Consider the following 22,553-nt stretch of genomic DNA (forward strand, 5'->3'; position numbering starts at 1 on the left):
GACCTAGCTTGCAAGTTGCAATTGCCTGATTTAAATGCTTCTGTTATGCCTCTGTTTTTAGTCAATGCGAAGTCACAACTCCTGACTTCCGCTTTCCATTCGTCTCTCTGTTCTCTGTAGCAAGGGTGAGGAAACCATTCCTTACGGAAACCCGAGCAGACTTTTCAGAGAGTTAGCTAATAATAACGTAGAAAAAAAGGCTACATTAGTGTTATCCATCTTGAATGACGTTGAGTTTACATCCAGCCCTTCTGCATTAGATTTTCCCACCCTTACTTTAAGCAGTGTCTCTTGTCGGTAACACTGCAGTATCCAGGCTGACTTCACCTAAGAGTTTAAGTTAATGAATTCAGGTGAGGGGTCAGAAGTAGAGTCATATTGCCTGGTTAATCTAATAGGCTTATGATATAAAGGATGTAAGGGTGGTTTTGTGAGGTACCCTCGATGTAGTTGGGTATAGAATCATAGAATGGTTTGGGTTGGAAGGGACCCCTAGAGGTCATCTAGTCCAAACCCCCTGCAGTGAGCAGGGACACTGCTAACTAGATCAGATTGCTCAGAGCCCCGTCCAACCTGGCCTTGAATGCCTCCAGGGATGGGGCCTCCACCACCTCTCTGGGCAACCCGTTCCAGTGTTTCACCACCCTCATTGTAAAGAATGTCTTCCTTATATCTAGCCTAAACCTACCCTGTTTTAGTTTAAAACCATTACCCCTTGTCCTGTGACAGCTGGCCCTATTAAAAAGATTTTCCCCATGTATGTAAGAGTCCTTCCTAGTGCCTTTTGTTTGGGGGTTTGTTTGGGGGGTGGATGTGAGCACTTATATTGTTGGAAGGTGTTTGTTTGAACTATGAAGAGTTAATAACAGTCCTTTTTTTCTAGGAGGAAGAATCTCACAATACACCAACAGCCAACACTCTTCTTGACACCAGCCATCTAGAAACAGACATCTGGTCTGCGATGCCAACACTTTCCAATGGGAATTCTGAGCCCAGAAGACCCAAAATAACATTTGATGATGTGTAAGTATTATTGGATCTCTGTGCTAGCTGCATTGTTACGTAGTTGGGATTTTCATGCACTCAGAGCTCCCAATGAAAGAGCGATCTTTGATTGTAACACTGGCATTGGGCACCTGTGTGGGTAGCGCTGCACAAAGGCACAAACAGTTTTAATCTTTACAAATGAACTGTTGCCACTGATTAATGAAGACTCTATTGATAAATGTTTTCAGATCATGAATGTTGGTTCACGGTAATTCTTCCTCATTTTTTTATTTTAGCTCCTCTAATGGAAACTTCTTATACTTAATTAGTTTAAAATATTTTTCCTTTTCCTCTGTTCAGCACACATTAATGGGTCCTTTGGGTGGCCAGTTTCTACAGCTAGTTATTTTACATTTTGGTCACCCATCATATCTTTGCATATAGCAGCTTCAGATTAATATCAGGTTAAGATTTAAACAGATAAGTGAGCATATATGTTGAAATTGTTCTTGGAAGCAGTCAGCAATTTTCCCAAACAATGTTTGTCCAACTGTGTGAAAACAAAGACTTGAAATAATGGATTTTGTCTCTTTAGGCTTCACAATGCGGATTATTACATGCAAGAGGCTAAGAAGCTAAAGCATAAAGCAGATGCGTTGGTAGGTTATCATGGGGGGGGTGTGTCTCTTTCCGCTATGGAGCTGGGTGTTACAAAAATGTACATTCTGAATGTCATCTAAAGCCTCAGAAACCAAGAGGAACCCTGCCACTGACTAAAGCATGCTTCAGATTGTACTCCATAAACACACTGTCCACTGCAAGTCAAACCCTGAGCACCATCTCTAGCTGTTAACAATTCAATAACAAAAAAAGCAGCTCCTTACAATAGCTGGTATCTCTTCCAAGGAGGAGCAACAGTCATGCTGTTTATGAAGGATGTAAGGTAGTTTCATGAAAGATGATGTGTATTTGAAATCTGTTTTCCTATTCACTTTGGGCCTAAAACAAAAGTGTTGAAATATTCCGTAACAGAAAGTTAAGAAAGGCAAATCACTCCCCACCTCATTATCATGTAGTAAAACTGTTTGATATTCCCAATCCAATTGTTTAAAATTTCCAACAATTGATTTTTAAATAGTACATTCATTTTTGTTGCATGCTTTTAGGCTGGTATCTTCCCAAAAAAATCTTGCAATGAGGTAGTTCAATGCTGAGAAAGCTTTTCCTCTTGTTTTACCCCAGATGAAATTCCAGTAAGATTGACGTAAATTTGCAAAGTGTTTTGATTTTGATAAAACTACTTAATCTGACAGATTATACTCTATCGTAGTTTGTTCAATCCAAGCTACTGCTAGCACTGCCATTTGCTTTGTAGTTAGGGACTTTGCTCCCATATGCTACATAGAGTGCAGAACAGCAGCTCATTTAGGCAGGATAAGTGGAACTTGGCTCCTCTTTATTAAAAACTAAGATGTCTAAAATGGAGTGTGGCCATTCACTTTGCCTTCAAAATCACAACTGAAAAAGAACTGGTTGATTATTCACCTCTCACTTTATTATTTATGGGGTTTTTTGCATGCGTATTATATCATTCCACCTCAGAGGTTTTTCTGTTTGGAAATAAGTGTTTGTCCAAAACCCCCAGAACAACCACGTGCTATGTTTTTAAGAACCAAAAGAAATAAATTAGAAAAAAATAGCTCTCCCCCTGCTGTTGGTGAGCCGAAGGAGAGTTGAGATGTTAAGCTGCCTGCTTCAGCTCTCCGGGCTCCCTTTTGGCTTGGGGCACAGTGTTATCAAGGGTGTTTTCTGTGGGAGGTGGGTTCAGGTTTTTGGCAACCTGCCGTGAGTGCCAGTAAGTTAGCAGGCGTCCCTCCCGACCTGCCCATTTACAGGAGGTGGCCTGCGCTGCTTCCTGCAGCAGAGCGTGTTCAGCCAGAGCCCCGACATCTGCACGTGGGGAAGGCTGGCAGAGCCAGACTGACAACACCTCCCACAGCTGATTGACCTTTAAAGAAAATACACATGGTTCTGGCACAGGGATGCCTGCTTCACGGTAGCAAATATTTACAGGCTCCGGCTCCTGATGATCTCAACATGCTATGTCAATCCACTTCCCTCCACAGCCTGATTCACTCAGAAAGTGTTGACCTGTCTCCTGTCCTCTTACCTTTGACTATGCCTTGTGGAATTGGGGGTGTTTCTCAAGCAGAACTAAGAGAAGCAGGCACAGCACATCACGCTGCTGCCCACAGGCAGGCCTTGCCTGTCACATGCAGTTTGACACCCCGAGTGCTCTTACGGGAATGTGAGGCCGGCCGCTACGATACAACTTGTTGGCAGACATAAATAGCCATGAACAAAATATCTGCTTTTTCTTTTGCTATTTAGTTCTCAACTTTTTTTTTTTTTTCCCCTCAATACAGCTGCACACAAATTATCTCCATGTAACACATTTGCGGTGCAATCCTGTAGTGTTAGTTGTCCTATGGAAACAATTGCTTCTGGTTACTTGGTGCTGACATGACAAAGCATACGCAGCATTGAAAGATGTGTTGGAGTGGCTAGAAAGATAGCGCATGTGACCTCAAAACATGTCAGCAAATGTTAATGAGATTTGTGGCAATGCTGTTCCTGAGCTTGTACGGAAAATAGATTTCTGGTGAAGGGCAAGGCATTTTGCATCTTATGGGAGCAAGCCCGTGAAAACCCATCCTTGTCTGGGATGGCAGTAAGGAATCAACTAGTGTGGGTGGGCTGCTGCAGTGGCAACTGACTGTACCATATGGAAGAGATCTCGGAGACCTCACTGTTCTCGGCTGAGCTGTGATGAGCTGGAGTAATTCAACCTACTCTGCAAGAGTTAGTATGGAGCAGAGGCAGGATCAGATCCCATTTCTGGCTCAAACTGTGTGTTTTTACTTGCTTGCAGCCAAATTCCTTTTTTTAATGCTACAAAAAATCGTCTTTGGAAGACTTGAAGCAAGGAATTTGAAGAATATGCTGAGAAGTGGCCATTGGGATAGAAAGAAAACATTTAGAAATATTTCCCCTTCTATGATCATTCAAGCAATACCTATCAATTATACAAAAGCTTTGCACATAATCAATGCACAAGAGCAGAGCTTGAAATTAAAGGCATGCAGAGGGAACTGGTTGTAAGGATCGCTTAGAAGTAGCCACAAAGGCAAATATATTGTCACCTTGGACCAATACTAACTGTCCTGCTTAATATGTTGCTAGGATGGGCTTCCATTTTGTGAATGGAAAACATATGCAGATGCATCAAAAATATTTTGATAGAGACATACAAAGAAATTTTTTAATCATTTAAAGTATATTGGACCTCTTATATCAAATGCCACATTAGTAGAATTCTTATATCCAGCTATCAAAAATTGAAAATGTTAAATACTATTATAAAATACTTACTATAAAAATGTCATATATAATATTCATCACACATAAAAAAAGAAATCAGTATGTCTAAGTCAGTTTAATCACAACCATTATGAGGGCTAAAACCTTTTGCAATAAAATCCTAGTAAAATAAAATATTTAGCAGTGCTGTATTTTCTCCCTTTTTTTTCTGCTCTTTCAGTCATCGCATAAGTGATGAGATTTTTTTTTTTTTTGGTCAACAGTTAACACAGAATGTGATGGCTGACAAATGGCATTGAGTTGTTACTTAACCCTTGCATAGTAACATTCAAACTTAGTTCATATATCAAGGAGCAGCATGGATTTGTTCAAACACGCTTGGTGTCCCTTGTTGCCTGTGTAAATCCATGCATCAATACAGCTGCACACAAATTATCTCCATGTAACACATTTGCGGTGCAATCCTGTAGTGTTAGTTGTCCTATGGAAACAATTGCTTCTGGTTACTTGGTGCTGACATGACAAAGCATACGCAGCATTGAAAGATGTGTTGGAGTGGCTAGAAAGATAGCGCATGTGACCTCAAAACATGTCAGCAAATGTTAATGAGATTTGTGGCAATGCTGTTCCTGAGCTTGTACGGAAAATAGATTTCTGGTGAAGGGCAAGGCATTTTGCATCTTATGGGAGCAAGCCCGTGAAAACCCATCCTTGTCTGGGATGGCAGTAAGGAATCAACTAGTGTGGGTGGGCTGCTGCAGTGGCAACTGACTGTACCATATGGAAGAGATCTCGGAGACCTCACTGTTCTCGGCTGAGCTGTGATGAGCTGGAGTAATTCAACCTACTCTGCAAGAGTTAGTATGGAGCAGAGGCAGGATCAGATCCCATTTCTGGCTCAAACTGTGTGTTTTTACTTGCTTGCAGCCAAATTCCTTTTTTTAATGCTACAAAAAATCGTCTTTGGAAGACTTGAAGCAAGGAATTTGAAGAATATGCTGAGAAGTGGCCATTGGGATAGAAAGAAAACATTTAGAAATATTTCCCCTTCTATGATCATTCAAGCAATACCTATCAATTATACAAAAGCTTTGCACATAATCAATGCACAAGAGCAGAGCTTGAAATTAAAGGCATGCAGAGGGAACTGGTTGTAAGGATCGCTTAGAAGTAGCCACAAAGGCAAATATATTGTCACCTTGGACCAATACTAACTGTCCTGCTTAATATGTTGCTAGGATGGGCTTCCATTTTGTGAATGGAAAACATATGCAGATGCATCAAAAATATTTTGATAGAGACATACAAAGAAATTTTTTAATCATTTAAAGTATATTGGACCTCTTATATCAAATGCCACATTAGTAGAATTCTTATATCCAGCTATCAAAAATTGAAAATGTTAAATACTATTATAAAATACTTACTATAAAAATGTCATATATAATATTCATCACACATAAAAAAAGAAATCAGTATGTCTAAGTCAGTTTAATCACAACCATTATGAGGGCTAAAACCTTTTGCAATAAAATCCTAGTAAAATAAAATATTTAGCAGTGCTGTATTTTCTCCCTTTTTTTTCTGCTCTTTCAGTCATCGCATAAGTGATGAGATTTTTTTTTTTTTTGGTCAACAGTTAACACAGAATGTGATGGCTGACAAATGGCATTGAGTTGTTACTTAACCCTTGCATAGTAACATTCAAACTTAGTTCATATATCAAGGAGCAGCATGGATTTGTTCAAACACGCTTGGTGTCCCTTGTTGCCTGTGTAAATCCATGCATGTCAATGGACGTACATTGGCTCTCCTCTGTGGAGCGCCTGGCCGTATAGCACCCAAAAAGATTTGATAAAAACATAGACCCTGCCTTAATTACTGTATGAATTCATTCTTAACTACCAGCGTTGATTTGCTTCCATCTTAATGCTAGCATTGCTTTGTATTAAGATCTGTCTACCTAGAAATTAAAGCTGAAGGATTTTCTTGATGGTGTCATTCCCATTTCAGCTGGAGAAGTTCGGCAAAGCAGTGAATTATGCTGATGCTGCCCTCTCCTTCATCGAGTGCGGGAACGCTATGGAGCGAGATCCATTAGAAGCTAAATCTCCATACACCATGTACTCAGAGACTGTGGAACTCATCAGGTTAATGTCCTTTCTGTGATCATTTTCATAATCTCATTTCAGTCATAATTAGAACCTGCTATGTTTTAAAAAATACCATTTCAACGTATTAATGATTTGTCCAAGGCATCTTCATCTCAGAAGTCATCATAATTAGTTCTTGCCATTTTATTAATGTCATGGAAAATTTATAATTGATGGACACTGCTTTTATAAATTATCCCCTTTAGAGGTTATAATGTGAGTGTTATAATTTGCAATATTCATAAAATTAAAATTGAAATGTAGTGGGTGGAAGTAAAGTATAGTAATTTCACTGTTTGGCAATGACACTTGTCTTTTAAAAGGTGTAGTTTTATAATTCAAAACATTAAAGTGAGTCTATCAGGATTTCTATTAAAAACCCTGTTTTTAAAGGTTTATAACTTGGCTGTTAAAAAAAAAAAGCTGAAACTTGGCACGTAAGGTGATAGCCAGAGAGGAAGCTTTCCGCATTTATTGTATTAAAAAAGTATATTTTTTTGTGTTAAAGGAGTGTGAACCAGCTGAATTAGTTTTAATACAGTTTTGTAGACTCACAGGCTAGAATATGGATGAAAGCACCTTTACTTACTAATAAAATGTCTGAATTATTATTATTTTTAAATCTGCTACTGTTCCCTATAGCTGTTTTGTAGTGTTAGCTCCGTAGAAATAATGGTCTCCTGAGTAACTAAGGGCTTGTTTGCTTTACTTGCGCAAATTATCAAAGTGAAATCAAGCAGGATTAAATTTACCTGTAAGTGGAACAACAGGATTTTTCCTTTTCACTGTGATGCACCTCTGCTTTTCCCCAGTGTATGCTGGGAATATCACCAGTAATGTCAGTGTAATTACTGGCAGTTTACACAAGAGAAAGAAAAGGAGGCAAATCAGGCCTTAAATGTTTGGGGTTTAATATGACAAAGGTGGGTTTTTAACGTGCAGGATTTTAACAAGCCTGGCTAGCTATTAGGAACTGCCAAAAATAATGCATGTTTTACATTTTGAGTAAGTAGGTATTCACATAATAAAATGTATCAAATCTTAAGAAGCTCTTACTCTCAGGTAAATAATATGCCTGTTAAATATTTAAAAACATGTTTTTACATTCTACACTTCATAAAGAGAAGAAGAAAATCTAAAGAGATTACTCAACAAAAAAATCATATTCACTCAAAGCTTATGATCCAAGTTAAACCCTTGAGTACAGAGGACTTAAGGAAAGGAGCTGCCTACCTCTGCTCCACTGTGCTGAAACTCCTCCTGCACTCCGAGAGCAGGCAGTTCAGTACTTTGTGTCCGGAACTACACACCTACCGTTGTATGGCAGCATAAATTGGATATCATAGAATCATAGTATCATAGAATGTTTTGGGTTGGAAGGGACCCCTAGAGGTCACCCAGCCCAACCCCCCTGCAGTGAGTGGGGACATCTTTAACCAGATCAGGGTGCTCAGAGCTCCATCCAACCTGGCCTTGAACGTTTCCAGGGATGGGGCCTCCACTACCTCTCTGGGCAACCTGTGCCAGTGTTTCACCACCCTCATTGTAAAGAATTTCTTCCTTATATCCAGTCTAAACCTACCCTGGTTTAGTTTAAAACCATTACCCCTTGTCCTGTCACAGCTGGACCTACTAAAAAGATTGCCCCCATCTTTCCTGTAGGCCCCCTTTAGGTACTGAAAGGCCACAATCAGGTCTCCCCGCAGCCTTCTCTTCTCCAGGCTGAACAACCCCAACTCTCTCAGCCTGTCCTCATAGGAGAGGTGCTCCAAGAAGTGTACTCGGGAAGTATTCTTTAAAGAAGTCACTGCTTCTTCATAGGAGCCTGCATTCATTTTTATTTATTAAGAAAACCATATCGCACCGTTGAAAATGTTCTTCGTCAGTCCAGAAGTCTGTTCAGAAGTGGACAGACCAAAAATCTTTGTTCATTCAATAGCCACAACATACGCACTACTTAACTCAGAGAGCGGTGGCTCTAGGAGCAGATCACAAATGAACGATACCTGCAGCTCCCTCCACCCTGTGGTGCTGGCGCTGGTGCTGGTGCTGGAGGGAGTCAGCTGAGTGTACGGCTGCATCTTGGAGCAACTGGCACTCATCGGCATCAACAGCCCCGCTGCCTTCCTCTTCCCCACAGCTCCTGTATCAGCACAGTCCTGCTGCAGGCTATGTGGTAGATAGAACCTGGCATGGAAGCAGAGCCTGAACTGCTTTTGGATTGCTTTTTGAACTGCTTTTGGCTATGGAAGAATCTGGAGGGCTTTGTTATAGTAGATCTCCAATTTCTAAATAGCCAAAGACAGGTGAGATTCATTCCACCACCTACCATCAAAGGTAAAGCTTTACTTACCAACTCCTGTACGCACCATCTTGTAGGCAGCCAGTGCAAGACTGGTTTGCTCATTTAATTGCTGACGGTAGTCAGACGTGGCAAAAAGGTGATTGCCCAGGTGAGCATCCAGGTGGTACAAGTTCAATAAACTCCATGGACTAATACGCAATTCTTGAGGGCTACAGCAGCTTCTGAGTGTACAAACCAAGTATGCAGCTGTGCACACACTCTTTATCAATGTGGCTCCTAATGTTAACACAGATTTTTACTGTGAGATAAGAAATAGAAGATTTTTCTCACTTCCTCAGAGGTACCATTTTCCCCTTTTGCATTACTTGTGTCTGCCCTGCATATCTGCAGCAGACTCCTATTTGTGAAAGCAAGTGGAGCATCAAAGAGATTGAGAATATCAGGTCTGAGTGGCAAAGGTGTTTTAAGTTAATGGTAATGCTAAAATCCCTAACGTAACACTGAAAATCCCAGAGCGCCATGTATCTTTGTGTTTGATCAGATTCATTCAGTATGACTGGAAGAACAATATCGAAGAGCAGGTGAGATAGGACGTGGAGGAAGCACATCGGGTGGTGCGCTGCGGCTGCAGGCTGGGGTCTGATGATGGGGGTGGTGGGAGGAAGACAGAGTGAGAGCAGCACTGCCTGCCTGCACTCCATTACCTCCTTGTAAATGAGAACTCATCAAGACTGCCTGGATACCTTAAAACTTTCTTACGCAACGCTGAACCCTATTACTTATTCTAACACAAGTACCTGTGAAATTGCATTAGGGCTCAGAACAATGATTTTATGCGATGAATTGATTTTCAAGAGACTAATGCATGGAATGGAGTGTGCTCAGTTAAAGGGGGAAAAAAAAAAAGAGAGAGGAGGTAGGAATACTCAATCTTTGATCATCCAAATGCTGGACAGCAGCAATTAGAGAGGGAAGACCAAGTACACAAGACTCATAAATTAATGGACCCAAGAATTTAAAAAGCTGTGAACATGACCTTTCCGGTATTTAAAACCGTTTTCTATATAAAATATATTAAAAGCTTCGAAGAAGCATTTATGAGAAGGATTTTGAAGGTACTGTTCAATCCCAAAGTATTATACGTAAAACCTTATTATATGTTCTTCAGTACACATAGGGCCAGGATCTTACACTTCTGTCCAACACTCATCACAGATGTTTGCAGAACTCAGCCTAGATGGCTGGATATATCATTAATATGCCCAAGAACAGTTCATCTCGTTAGCCCAGAAAATGGGTTGGTGATTTACTTTAGCCCTCCAGACTTTAAGTGGTGCTTTGTGTTTAATTTTACATTGATCTCATCGTTACATAGCGATGTTACCATTAACTATTGCAGTCGGAGAAGAATGAATACCTATGTGTGGCTAGTATTCCTGGCAACATCTTAACTCTCAATTTCTTCTCTCCTCACCTTTCTAACAAGGTATGCAATGAGACTCAAGAATTTCACAGGCTCTTCTGCCACAGAAGGGGACAAGAAATTAGCAGTTTTATGGTAAGTCCCATTGCGACAATGAGAGAAGCAGCTAAAATCTTAAGGAGGACTTTAAAAGTACTGAATTACTTAAGCAGCTTACAGAAGATCATTATTCTTGTTTTCCATTAAACTATTAAAGGATAACTAATGGATTTCTTCAGCAGCTGACTAAACATTTATTCTTCTAATTTATACTCTTATCAAGATGGGATTTTAATGCTTTTGACCACTTTTTTTCTTTCTCCATTTGCTTGTGTTTCAAAATCTAACCTTAGAACAGAAACTGCAAAACATAGGTCAGCATTTTTTTTTTTACAGTTTATAGGTTTCATTAAGCAATGGAATTAACATAATCCTTTCCTAATTACCACAGCTACCGATGCTTATCACTTCTCTACTTGAGAATGTTTAAACTAAAGAAGGACCATGCTATGAAGTACTCCAGATCTCTGATGGAATATTTTAAGGTAATCTTTATTCTGTTTAATTTATTGATATGAAATGAAATGCATACTAGCACTGAGAGCTCTCACAAGTATAACTGCGTGACTTAAAGTCCCACATTTAACCTCTCCCCTGGGAAGTGCAGGCAGGATGACTGCCAGGGAGTGGGGACAGTGATTTGGGGGATTTTGGATTAGTCACTTGATTCAGCTGAAATAACATTATTCTCAACACCATGTAATGTTTATGCAAGTTCCTGTAAAGGAAAGTGATTCTTTCAAGATTTCAATGTGCAAGTGATTATGAACTGACCCCCATGAACCATAATAAAGCAATTACTTAGGCTTTAGTTAGTTAAATTTAGATTTTAAATTCAGTGAGATTTGCTGAAGCTTATTGCAGACTCAGATTTCTCCTTTTATTTTGGTGGAACTTCAGATTGCCTTATCTACACCTTGATAGTTTACCTTTACCTTGCACCGAGGGGAGATGCGCTGATTGTCATGACCTAGGGATGTTTTGCTTTACCTTGTCAAATGCTGTTCACCCAGTGTGAGAACGACAAGTCCTCACCCTTCCTAAATTAAGAGAGAAACAGAATCTTTGTTCAGCTCTGCCAAGATTTTGATATTTATAATTTACTGGTTAATGCTGTTTGAAGCATACATTAATTCTTATATTTTATTACTATATATTATTCTGTAATTATGTAATTATACTGGTTTGTCAGCCCATCAGTCTTTTTTTGTTAGTTTTTTCAGCCTCTGTGAATTTATTCCAGGCTTTGACATATTAGTACTGCAAACCAGTAAAACCTTTAATACTGCAGTTTTAATATTTTCATGTATATGGTGATAAAATGGTCCTGCTGCTGTAAAACTCCAGTACGATCGTGCTAGCAACTGCCACTTAGTCCTGACTTCCCCAGTGTCCTCCATGTGTGTGTCTCTCTGTAACTTCAGCAACATAACTCCTGATTTACACTGGAACGGGTTGCCCAGAGAGGTGGTGGAGGCCCCATCCCTGGAAACATTCAAGGCCAGGTTGGACGGGGCTCTGAGCACCCTGATGTGGTTAAAGGTGTCCCTGCTCCCTGCAGAGGGGTTGGGCTGGGTGACCTCTAGGGGTCCCTTCCAACCCAAAACATTCTATGATTCTATTCTATGATCTTCTGCTCAAATTGAGGCTCTCTTGAAGACATTAGGAGTGCCTCTGCTGTACTCCCAGAGTTGTCAGTTGGGGATTTGCGCAACAAATTAAATTTGAACAAGACACATTTATACCCTCAGCATTTCCATGAAATGTATTCCATCCACAGATTTTATCCAGGATGAATGTAGATTGTCTCTTAAAGAAAGGTTATTAGACAAATCATTTGATAAATGTTTTCTGCAGAAAGTAATGATTTCTAAAAAAAAAAAAAAAAAAAGAAGGGGACAGGGATATTTCGCTCTTCCCTTAAAGCCATTTTACCTTCTCTAGCTGCGCAAATAGGTACAATGAAGAACGTATTACTGCTCCCAGCATAAGACCATTTCACTGCATCCGCACAGAGAAAATGTCTTAATGTAAATGAAAATAAGAAAAAAAAATTTAAAAAACTGATAAAATAGACCAATCAGGATTGCTGGTTTTAGGCATCCAGTTGAAGCTGAGTATTTCAGCTAAAGTTACCACGTGTGTGTGCTATGGGCACTGTAACTCATTTGCTAGAAATAGTGTTTGAGTGTATACGTTCAGGATCTTTTTGCAGTAAAGGCATAGGAGGAGAAAAGAAAAGAATGGGACCTATTAACTATGCATTAGTTTTGTATTGCTGCACAATTTTCTCTGCATTCACTAGCAAGAATCTGTAATACAAATGAAATAGATTAACTATTTGAATAGAGTTGTTACTCAAAATTTTGCACTATTTTAATGGTGGAAAGCAGCCCACTGTTTACAGCAGAGCTGGAGAGGAATTTTTTGGCAGAATTGTTTTTCATATTTTTCCTCACAAATGCCACTTTGTCCAAATTAAAACCATTTGTGGACAGAACTGGTTCTGATTAATTTCCAATTATAAAGTTTCAAATTGATATTTTTGACATTTCAAAAAAAAACCCCAAATATTTAATCATAAAAGTAGTTGTGAAATTTAGAGACAACTTGGAGTAAAATATAACTTAAAATTATATTTTTTTAAAATGGAGATCAACCCTTTTAAGATTAGCAAAAGTGGCAGCCTTTGATGCATTTTACCTAAAAGTTTCAGGAAGATTTTTATGGTTTTGAAAATGTGCTTTCAATAGTCATTGGCAAAATTATTTCAAATATTTTCATTGTTAAATAACTGCATTCAACTGAGATCTTAATCTTGACAGATCCAGTATTTGTCTCCAGATACTGTCGGGAACAATCCCCAGGCAGCAGAAGCTAACATCAAAGCTGCTGCTTCATCCCTGAAGACTTTCCAGGGGAGTTTAAGATCTCCCTCCTTCAGGAACTCCCTCCTTACATATGAGTGGGTGGCAAAAACACACACTGGATATACTCTGTTCTGCAAAACATTCCATGTCGTGCTCACATCTTTAATGAAACACAGTGGCACTCTGTATAGGAACATGTGGGCAAGGCCAGCATCATGGTTTGGGCAATGTTTTCTGCTTTGGTCAATACTGATTGGCAAGTTCAGCTGTGTTTTAGAAGTCAAGGGTAGGATTTTGCTCCCAGGGTGAACTCGGTGACCTTGGGCCATGCCCTGGGCTGCTCTGTGACCCACTGAATCTCTGTGCCTCACATGCAAAATAGCAATTACAGGAACCAGATGAATCTTGTAATAACAATGGTAATACCTCTCAGAGAACTTGTAAATTCTGATTAAATTTTCACTGTGTGTGCTGACTTCTTTGCAAGGGAGGTCAGAGTGAGGGTTTTCAGAAAGCACACATAGATAGCTTCAGCCCTGATACCACCGCTTTTTATGGGAACTAAGTAAGATACCACCCTGTCTGAGCAAGACTGACAAAATCTGGGTTTATTGTTGCTGGGCAATCTTTTTGTGCAGGGTTGTACAAGGTGCTACACAGATGTGAAAGGCAGAGTGTGTAAGCAGGTAAGAAAAGTCAATTTGTACAAATAAAATACATAAAAACAACAGCACTCAAGCAGATCCTTACTGCAAGTTTTATTTCTAGTACTGTCTAAATCCCAAGCCACCTTCCCTAGCAACTTGGGAGGGATTAATTTCATTAAGGCATCAACTCAAATTCTTTTTGTTTCTTATTAAAAGATTGCAGGTCCCCCTAAAGATAAGAAGTCATTTGCATTCTGAAGAACTTACTTTGCAGTAATTAAACCACTTATTTGTGAACTACATCTGCTTTTAGTGGAACTTTACTGCGTTCCCTCTTTTATCAAGTGACTTCCAAGCTACTGGTTGGAACCCGCCAATCATCCACCAGCCATTTAATTGTGGGACTGATGTGCAGAGCTGTTCTGCTACGTGCGCGGAACCTTGTGTCATCAGTATTCATGTACTTGCATCACCTTCATTTACATTTTGGTTTTGTACTTACAGAATTCTTCAAAAGCCTCACAGGCCCCCTCACCTTGGGGCGGCAATGGAAAGTGAGTATTTTCTGCCAAATACTTCTGTCTGGGAACAAATGGTTCCAAGAGGGGGGGAAATGTTTTGGTGCCTCTAAAGGCAAAGGACAGGCCATGACTCAGTGGTTTGGGAGCTACAGGTGTGTTTCAAATATGTAGCAGGTAGAAAATGTTTTTCTGGGCGACAGAATGATCTTACAGCTGCCTTGGGCTTGGGGGGGGTGAGGGGCTCCCACTGGGCTAAATCAGATACTGATGTGAGCCATCCAGTGGGAGTGGGAAGGAAGAGCTGAAACACCTCTTCATCTTTGTGCAAAGCCAACTTAAGTCTAAAATCAGCCGTGCTGGATCTGTGCTGAATTCTTTGACAGTTTGCTTCTCAAGCCAAATGAAGGCCATAAAAATATCTGTTAATTAGCTAGCAAGTACCATGTCATTTCAGGAAGCCAAAGTAAGGTTAACCTTCATTGCAATGATTTTTCAATGATTCGTTTAGTAATGAAAGACCAATGAATATTTCATTGATATATGGTAAGTGCTGTTTAATAAAACTGAAGGTGTAATAGTGGTGAAAATGTGAAGGCACTTAGTCAACCAATTATCAGTGGCTTTATACTAACAGTAAAACACCCTTGCCTCAGATATGAAGTCAGGGTAATGCAGTTACTATCTGCTGTTCAACGAGGGTGCATTGCTGCTGCAACCTTGCCTTTATCTTGCCATGTCTCTTGCCACCTGACACACACTTCTCCGGCTCCTTTCTCCTGGCCACGCATACAGATACAGGTAAAACAAAGGAGAAGGACTTTACCTTTCTTTCCTTCATTATTTGAGTAGACTGAATTCTAGGTGAAAATGATTATTGTTAATGGTCTCTTTCTGGTGGTTCGTAAGAAGAAATAACTATTGGACACTCCAAGGAAACAAAGTAATAAGGGTTGAATTAGAAGGGGTTGAAGTTTAGCACAGAAATAATAGTTTTCAAAAAGCCTTTGTTCTTAAGCAGTACAAAACCAAAAATTCCAACATTTTGCTTAAAGGAAAATACTGTCTTAGATAATTCAAAATATTTTGGCGTATACACACACACACGCACCCCCAAATACACAAAATTATTTTGAATATGTGTGTGTATAGAGATACTTAAGTATAGATTATAACACAAACTGAAGGGCTGAAATACAAAAACACTTTAAATAAAAACCTAAAAGATATTTTAACATTGGAAAAGCAACTACAAAATTAAATTATTTAATATGTGCCAGTTTTTTCATGGCATTTAAATGTCAGTGAAACCTTGTATTGCAATAAAAATACAGTAAGGTTTCCATAAAGTTCTAGTGCCGAAATAGACCACTGGAGCATTACACCTCTTTTGTTCCTTAAGAAGTGGTTTATACCTAAAAATTTCGTGGAGTGGAAGTTACCCTTTTATTCATGTCCTCTAATAGACCCCTATGAGGTGTGTGCTCTGCAGGTGGTGACATCTCCTTTGCTATTTAATGTTGCTGATTAGGTGCCCAGAATTTAGAATTGGTGGGGTTTTGGTTGAAGGAGAAAATGTCTTGTCCGGCTGCAAGGTAGGCAGCAGAAACCCAGTATTCAGGTCAGCACCACTTCTAACGTAACCCTCAGCTGATAGATGTCTTCCCACCAACTTCGGAGATACGGAAGCAAAGCTCTGAAAGTGCACATCTCCATCTTTTATTCAGAGAAAGAAGCACTTGACATGTAAGAATAACTGAATACGGCAAGGCCTTGTTATAAGGGTGTCATTAGGGCACCTGTGACCCAACACACAAAGACACAGGCCACACTCAGGTCTTCTGTCCCCTCTGCGTGGAGTCTCAGAAGAAAAGCTCCCTTGCTGGCTCAGAGGTGCCGTATATCTCAGGTGTCTCCTGGTGACCCCAAGGATTGTCACCGGCCAGGATGCTGCCACTGGCATGTGCTCTGCCTTCCCAGGGCTTCTTGCTCTACAATTTCCTCTTATTCCCCTGCAAATTTGTATCAGATGGGAAGAGAAGTTGCACAGCACAGAGGAGAGACCAAACACCATCAGGGTACGGCACCACTGAAGATGGATCAGCAGCCTGGTTCAGAATGGGGAAACAACAGGTTATTCTTAAATCTTTTTTTGAACAAAACAAAACTTATCCATTGCCATGAAGTGTAGTCCGCTTGGGATCTCAAACCATCAAAAATCTCAGCTTGGCTTACTGGAATTTCTGGCTACTTTTGTTTGAAAGGGTTGTGAACCTTTACAAAGTTGGCCTGAGTTCCAGGCTGGCAATGAAACAAATTTTCCCTGGTTTCATTACAGAAATGTTTCCCACCTCTAGCGACAGAAAGCACAAAATAGAGAGATTTAATAGACTCACCACAGTAATAATGGCTGTGCACAACAGGCTCAATCCAATGAACAATGTGCTTTATTTGGCAGAAGTGCGTCAGCTTGTTGTAAGTGGCTCTAACAAAATACTCCTAGTGTCCTCAGATACTTATGATTTTTAACTGCTCCCAGACCTAATCTACTATAGTTCAGCTCTTCTGTGCATTAAAGACACTGTGGTGTGTCAAGTAACTGGGATGTTTTGAGACGTAAAAATAAAACATTTGTGCTGTAGGATATGCTTAAACTATAACACATAAGCTGCGTAAAAAGCTACTGGCTGCTGAATTAACGTGGTCTCTAGCTCTGGAAAAAGAATGTATCAACAGGAGCCTGTTGTGGAGCACAGGTGATAGAAGAGCACTTCTGGAAGATCTGCAGCAAAAGCTGGTGCCATAAATGCCTTTCAGCCCAAGGCTGTGCCGTGGCAGCGGGCTGGCCTACAGCACCTGCAAGGTATCAGCACAGCAGGTCTGTGCCCAGGCTTCACATTCAGGACCACTGATGGTGGCTGCTAAAGCCAAGAGGAGGAGCCTTTCTACCCTGGGGTTTGGATCAGGCCCATAATGAGTCTGAGCGAGCCTGATGCTGTTGCACAGCATGAGGCATCAGTGGCCGCCTGTCAAGAGAGGGGTTGCAACATCCCTGTCCGGAGAGTTTTGGTGTCTCTGCTTCACGCAGAGAGCGCCGGGAGCATCTCGGCCCTGCATTTCAAGTGTATTCCGCAGCAAATCAAATGCATTTGTTTAGGTAAGTGGTTCCAAATGGGGACAAGAGAAGAGATTTTTGGAACCCTTAATCTTGTTCGCTGAAACAAATTTTCAAAGAGAATAGCTGTATGTGAGCGTTCAGCACTGCACAGCTCCAAACATGAGCTTGCTGTGCTGACCTCCACACTGCCTGCAGCCAGCAGGTGATTCCTAATTGCTGGTGTTAGAATTAAAGGAAAATCTATATTAGAACATTAGTGCTGCACTAAGTAGGTAACTTAAAACACTGCTCTGAACAAAACTGTGCGGATGAACTGCAGGCAATTAGAAACAAATCTCTGTAGCCAGTCTTAAGAATCCTATAGAGATATTCATAATCCCACGGTACCCTCAGCTCCTAATACCGCTCTGCAGGGTGCTTTTAAGACTTGCACTTTACTTATTGTGGTGACTGTATTTGGAGCAAACTGTCATTGTGATTTCCACAAAATGCTTTGATAATAAGCCAATATTGCACATTGAGTGTTTTCTAACTGCCATTGCAGCTTCTGGCAGCAGGTAGAAAAATCATTACAGCTATGAGATACTTCTTGCTCTGAAAGATTGCTCTATTTTTATGATAGATTTCTTTTTTTAAATAACAGGTTCATTTGTAGGGAGAATTAAATCCCTTTTTATTTTCAATCCTTCCCAGTTTATAAGCTCTCCTTTCTCATAAAACCAGGAGGTACTACTGCACATTCTCCCCTGACTGGGGTGCAGAGTTAATTTTTCAAGTACATTTAGGACAGCAATGAAGTGGTGTGTGTGAGGGGGGACTCACTCTCCTTTTACCTCTCGTAGGAGCACAGAAACGCCATCGCCCATGTCCCTGAGTCCATCCCCTGTCAGCTCTGCTGGAAGCAGCACCAGCACCGCTGGCTCCTCCTTGGCGGGGACCATCACCATCCCTCAGCGCATCCACCACATGGCTGCCAGCCACGTCAACATCACCAACAATGTCCTGCGGAGCTACGAGCACTGGGACATGGCTGACAAGCTGACTAAGGAGAACAAAGGTGCCCCGCTCGGCTTCTTCCCTGTCCCCTTTAGCTCATCAGCTTTAGCTTGCTTTCTGTTCTCGTAGGTGTTATTGGGAATTGGACCCAGAACCACCGCATCTAAGAGCACAATTGTGACAGCTTGAGCAAACAGACCAAATCTGCTTGCTGGTCACTGTAGCCAATGCGTATCTTCTCTTGTCAAGCACGGAGCGGGGATGTGTAACACACGCTGAACATGGGGTTATCAGAGCAGCTGGCAAATAATTTAGCGAACATGAGCCCCAAGTGATGAGAGCTTTTGAGTCTGCAAATTCGTTCACAGTTTCAGCTTCTCATAGAGCACCAAGGTTATTTTCATACTGCTCTGTCAACCGGTTTAAGACTATTAAAGTGCTAGCTAGGATAATAAGCAAACATTAGATTTTATGTTTATGCAGGGAGTCCGATTAGGAGATGTCCACTGAAAGCCATGACCTTGACTCTCCTATGGTTGGATTGCAAATCTGCTTGTTTATTCCTACCAACAAAATGTAAGTCTTTACCACAGTCATTTCAAAGGAGTTTTGGCAAGCAGTTTGTGGCTGGGTTATATCCAGTATAGCGGAGTGGCTGAGATTTAACTAAAGGACAAATTTGGCCAATTGTTGGCCAGCTGTGAACTTCCCTGTGATAATGTAATTATTCAGATTCCAACTTTGGGCTTACACAAATCATTGACAAAGCTTTCTTTGACACTAGAGGTGCAGAGCCTAACTGGGAAATATTCTCATCATGAATTGGCTCATTCTCTTAAATTATACTGAAATTTCAGATGGCTGACTTTTCCTGACAAATGTGCTCACTGTATGCAGTTTGATCTTACTCCCATTAATGTCAGTGGCAAATTTCCACTGATTTAGAGAAACTATGCTTGAGATTTATAGAGCTTTATGTCTGAATGGTGGGTCATAATGATCTATCCCTGGATGAGGAACAATAATAGAAGTTCTGTCCAGTCCTCCCCACTGCTTCTTGCCTTTGTTCGCGTTGGTTAATTTAGTAGCAGTGCAGTCATTTTGGATTTTTTCCATAGCTGCATCCATTTTCAAAAAATGTGAAAGTGATTCCCTGTCAAATGTACTGCAGAATGTTACAGTGGGAATGCAGAAGGATGCTCTGATAGGAGAAAGAGATGGCAATAATCTTGTAATTAGCCCTGTGTGTTGTGGAGTTGTTAAATGTTCTACTTGGTATTGAATCAAAATAGCTCAGGCATTCAGCCAGCAGACAGAAAATGTACCCAGCCACTGCTGTTATCAGTCCTAGAGCTGGATGAGAAAAAACCTGCTGACTCTCTTTCTGCATTTCCCCCCCTACACTCTTCTTTGTTCTCTTTTTGATTTACGATCAAATAAACCCAGTTCTGCAAAGCCATGTAGGAATAATCTTTATTCAGATGAGCAGTCCCCTTGACTTTAGTGGGACTGGATGCATGAATAAGGGTTTCTCACACAAGCAAGACATCTAGGGTTGTGCCCTGTTCTTTCATATCTCGTTTCACAAACTGCAGCCGTGTTACATGGAATGGAAAGTTCGTGTTCCTTCAAATTTCATTCAAGTATTATAAACCATTGGAGAGAGATCAGAGTTTCATACATGCTATAGCGTGTCTGACTTTACATTTTGCCTGGAAAGATACCTCATTTCTAATTAAATACTCAATTTAAAGTTGCATGCTTAAATACAATTAAACTGCAATTTGAAAAATTCATGGTGTAACAAACGAGTATATAAGAACTGCTGTGGTACTCTGCAGGTCTTTGTCATACCACATGATGGATTCCATTTACAGAAGAATATATTTAAGACACGTTGACATGAGAAATGTTGCAGTGTTTCATAGAACTTAGCTGTAATTATTTTAGTAGATGTCATCTGCACCTCTTGAATAATTCAAAACACCTAGCTGGGACAGGACTCATCCTTTTCCCCATAGCGATCTCTAATCCACCTTTGCCAGCCGGATGGGCCAGTGCAGTGCCCATGCTGGCCTGTGGACTGTGAGTTCAAAAATGTCCCATGAGAGCAAGCAGGAGAGGTGCAAACCCCAGACTCTGCCTTGAGTCTCAGGTAAAGGACAGATCTCTTGGCTTCTCTCTCAGGGCAGTCAGTTCACCATAAAAGATGAGATTTTTTTCCCCCCATGAAGATAAGAATGGTCTCAAAAGCAAACAAACAAACCCAAACCCACAAAGAAACCCACACTTAAGATAAAAATGAATTTTCTTTTTAAAAAAGCAGATCCAGTCATTTTTTTCTTTTTTTGTTGTTTTTTGGTTTTTTGTGGTCAGCTCTCATTGTTTCTGTTGTCTTCTGAATCACAGGGGGTGTCTTGCCCAATGTCCCTGATGAGCTAATAGAGATGGGTATGAAAATGTGGCCTCATCATTGTAATGTCTAATAGCCTTTACATCTGGGTCTTACTGCTGTCATAGATGTTTCTGAGGTCATGCCCGTGGAGACACAAGAGATTTCTTCCACATTGTAGGAGCTATGCAGCCTCCCCTTGCCCACGGCTGTCAGCTTAGGTTTTGTGCTCCTCTAAGTATGCCTGCACGCTCCCAGTTTGGACTTGACTCATGTCCAGCTGGCTCAGAGCAGGAGACAGAAGCCTTTCTTGTCAGCCTGACAAAAGATGTGCCATTAAAATAAAAAGGCATAGCAAGAGGGAGAGCAGCAGAACCGTGACCCGCCAAGCTGATCTCGTTTGAAAAAGAAAGCAGGAACATATGGCTGCATACCTCCGGATGAATTTCCCCTGGTCAGTAGGGTTCAGAGTGTGTGGGAGAATAGATGGAGTTCATCATGAACTCCGCATCTGTAGCAGGCCAGGCTGCACTACAGACTTCCCAAAGCCAACCCATGGGCTGGTTTGTGTTGATCACACAGGGAGTTGTTCACCATTTATAACATCAAACCTGCAGCTGATTTACAAAATCAGATTTTTTTTTTAGGCTTCTAAAGATAGCAGCACTTTTTCTCTGCAGTAGAAAACTTATCAGCTCTGTACTGACAAAGGCCTGTTCTTTCACGTATAAATTTAATAAGTGGCTTCATTCAAGAAATGTTAAACTTAGGTTTTTTAAATGTTAGGCTTTAAGGTGAATTCTCAGTGTTTAAAGCATTTATTATTTATTTGAGCCTAGAATGAGGTCTCTAGAATGCAAGCAAGACAGTGCATTATTTCACTTCTAAACATATTGATTTTACACTGGAGGAGGGGAATAAAAGACAGAGGAAGGAAGATTAGAAGTAACCGCTGGCTGCAGCATCTTAACGCAACTGGTGATAGCCCTAAGCTTTAATTATGCTTGCCTCCAGCCAAATCACTTTGTGCTGTGATACTGCTGCAGCTCCCAAGCTGACCAGGGTCAGGCTGTCAATACGGGGATAGAAGACCTCAAAGCAGCACTTACTTGCTGAAGAAAGTACTGATAATGATCTTGTACCCAGCTTCTGCTCTCCCGAACTGCAGCCAATACAGTGTTAGCTGGCCAAGGGCCACGCACTGGATTTTAGATAGGGTGAGAATGTCAGGGCTCATCCACGGGTTATTGTGATCGTTGGTTGTTATCTGAGCGCTGAGGGGCTTTTAACTGGGAGCAGGCTCCCACTCACCTAAATACAGTGTAAGTGTTGTATATGTGGGAATGCCTGTGCCAAAAGTAAAGCTGTGGGAGCAGAAAGAGAAGCTGTGGGAAAATAGAGGACACGATCCAGTTCTCCATTAAAAGCAGTTAGGAAAGTTCTGTTGGCCCTAACAGGATCAGTCTTTCACCCAGAGAGCATCTAACACATGGCATAAAGTAAACTGGTGTGTCGCTTCCTAACTATGGCTCCCAGTTTATTGACCTCCTGTTAACGCTTCCAACACTGGATCCCAGTGGCCTTATCCATCTTTTCTTTCCCCTTATAGGTTCCCGTCTCCTAGATGCTATTTTCCTGATGCATTTCCTTCTCCTCTCCCACCC

General features: G+C 40.8%; 1 protein-coding gene across 1 annotated transcript in view; it reads left to right on the forward strand.

Annotated features, from left to right (window-relative positions):
* AFF2 (AF4/FMR2 family member 2) overlaps window positions 1-22,553 on the forward strand; it is a 264,367-nt gene that overhangs the window by 241,044 nt on the left and 770 nt on the right. Inside the window, exons 16-22 of the mRNA XM_035891955.1 lie at window positions 884-1,023; window positions 1,583-1,646; window positions 6,382-6,518; window positions 10,313-10,384; window positions 10,740-10,833; window positions 14,370-14,419; window positions 18,344-18,558. Coding sequence (XP_035747848.1) covers window positions 884-1,023; window positions 1,583-1,646; window positions 6,382-6,518; window positions 10,313-10,384; window positions 10,740-10,833; window positions 14,370-14,419; window positions 18,344-18,558 — 772 coding nt within the window. The remainder of the gene's footprint in view (window positions 1-883; window positions 1,024-1,582; window positions 1,647-6,381; window positions 6,519-10,312; window positions 10,385-10,739; window positions 10,834-14,369; window positions 14,420-18,343; window positions 18,559-22,553) is intronic.

The sequence above is a fragment of the Egretta garzetta genome, unplaced genomic scaffold, assembly GCF_000687185.1.
Source record: "Egretta garzetta isolate BGI_Z169 unplaced genomic scaffold, ASM68718v1 scaffold53, whole genome shotgun sequence".
Classification (NCBI taxonomy): domain Eukaryota; kingdom Metazoa; phylum Chordata; class Aves; order Pelecaniformes; family Ardeidae; genus Egretta; species Egretta garzetta.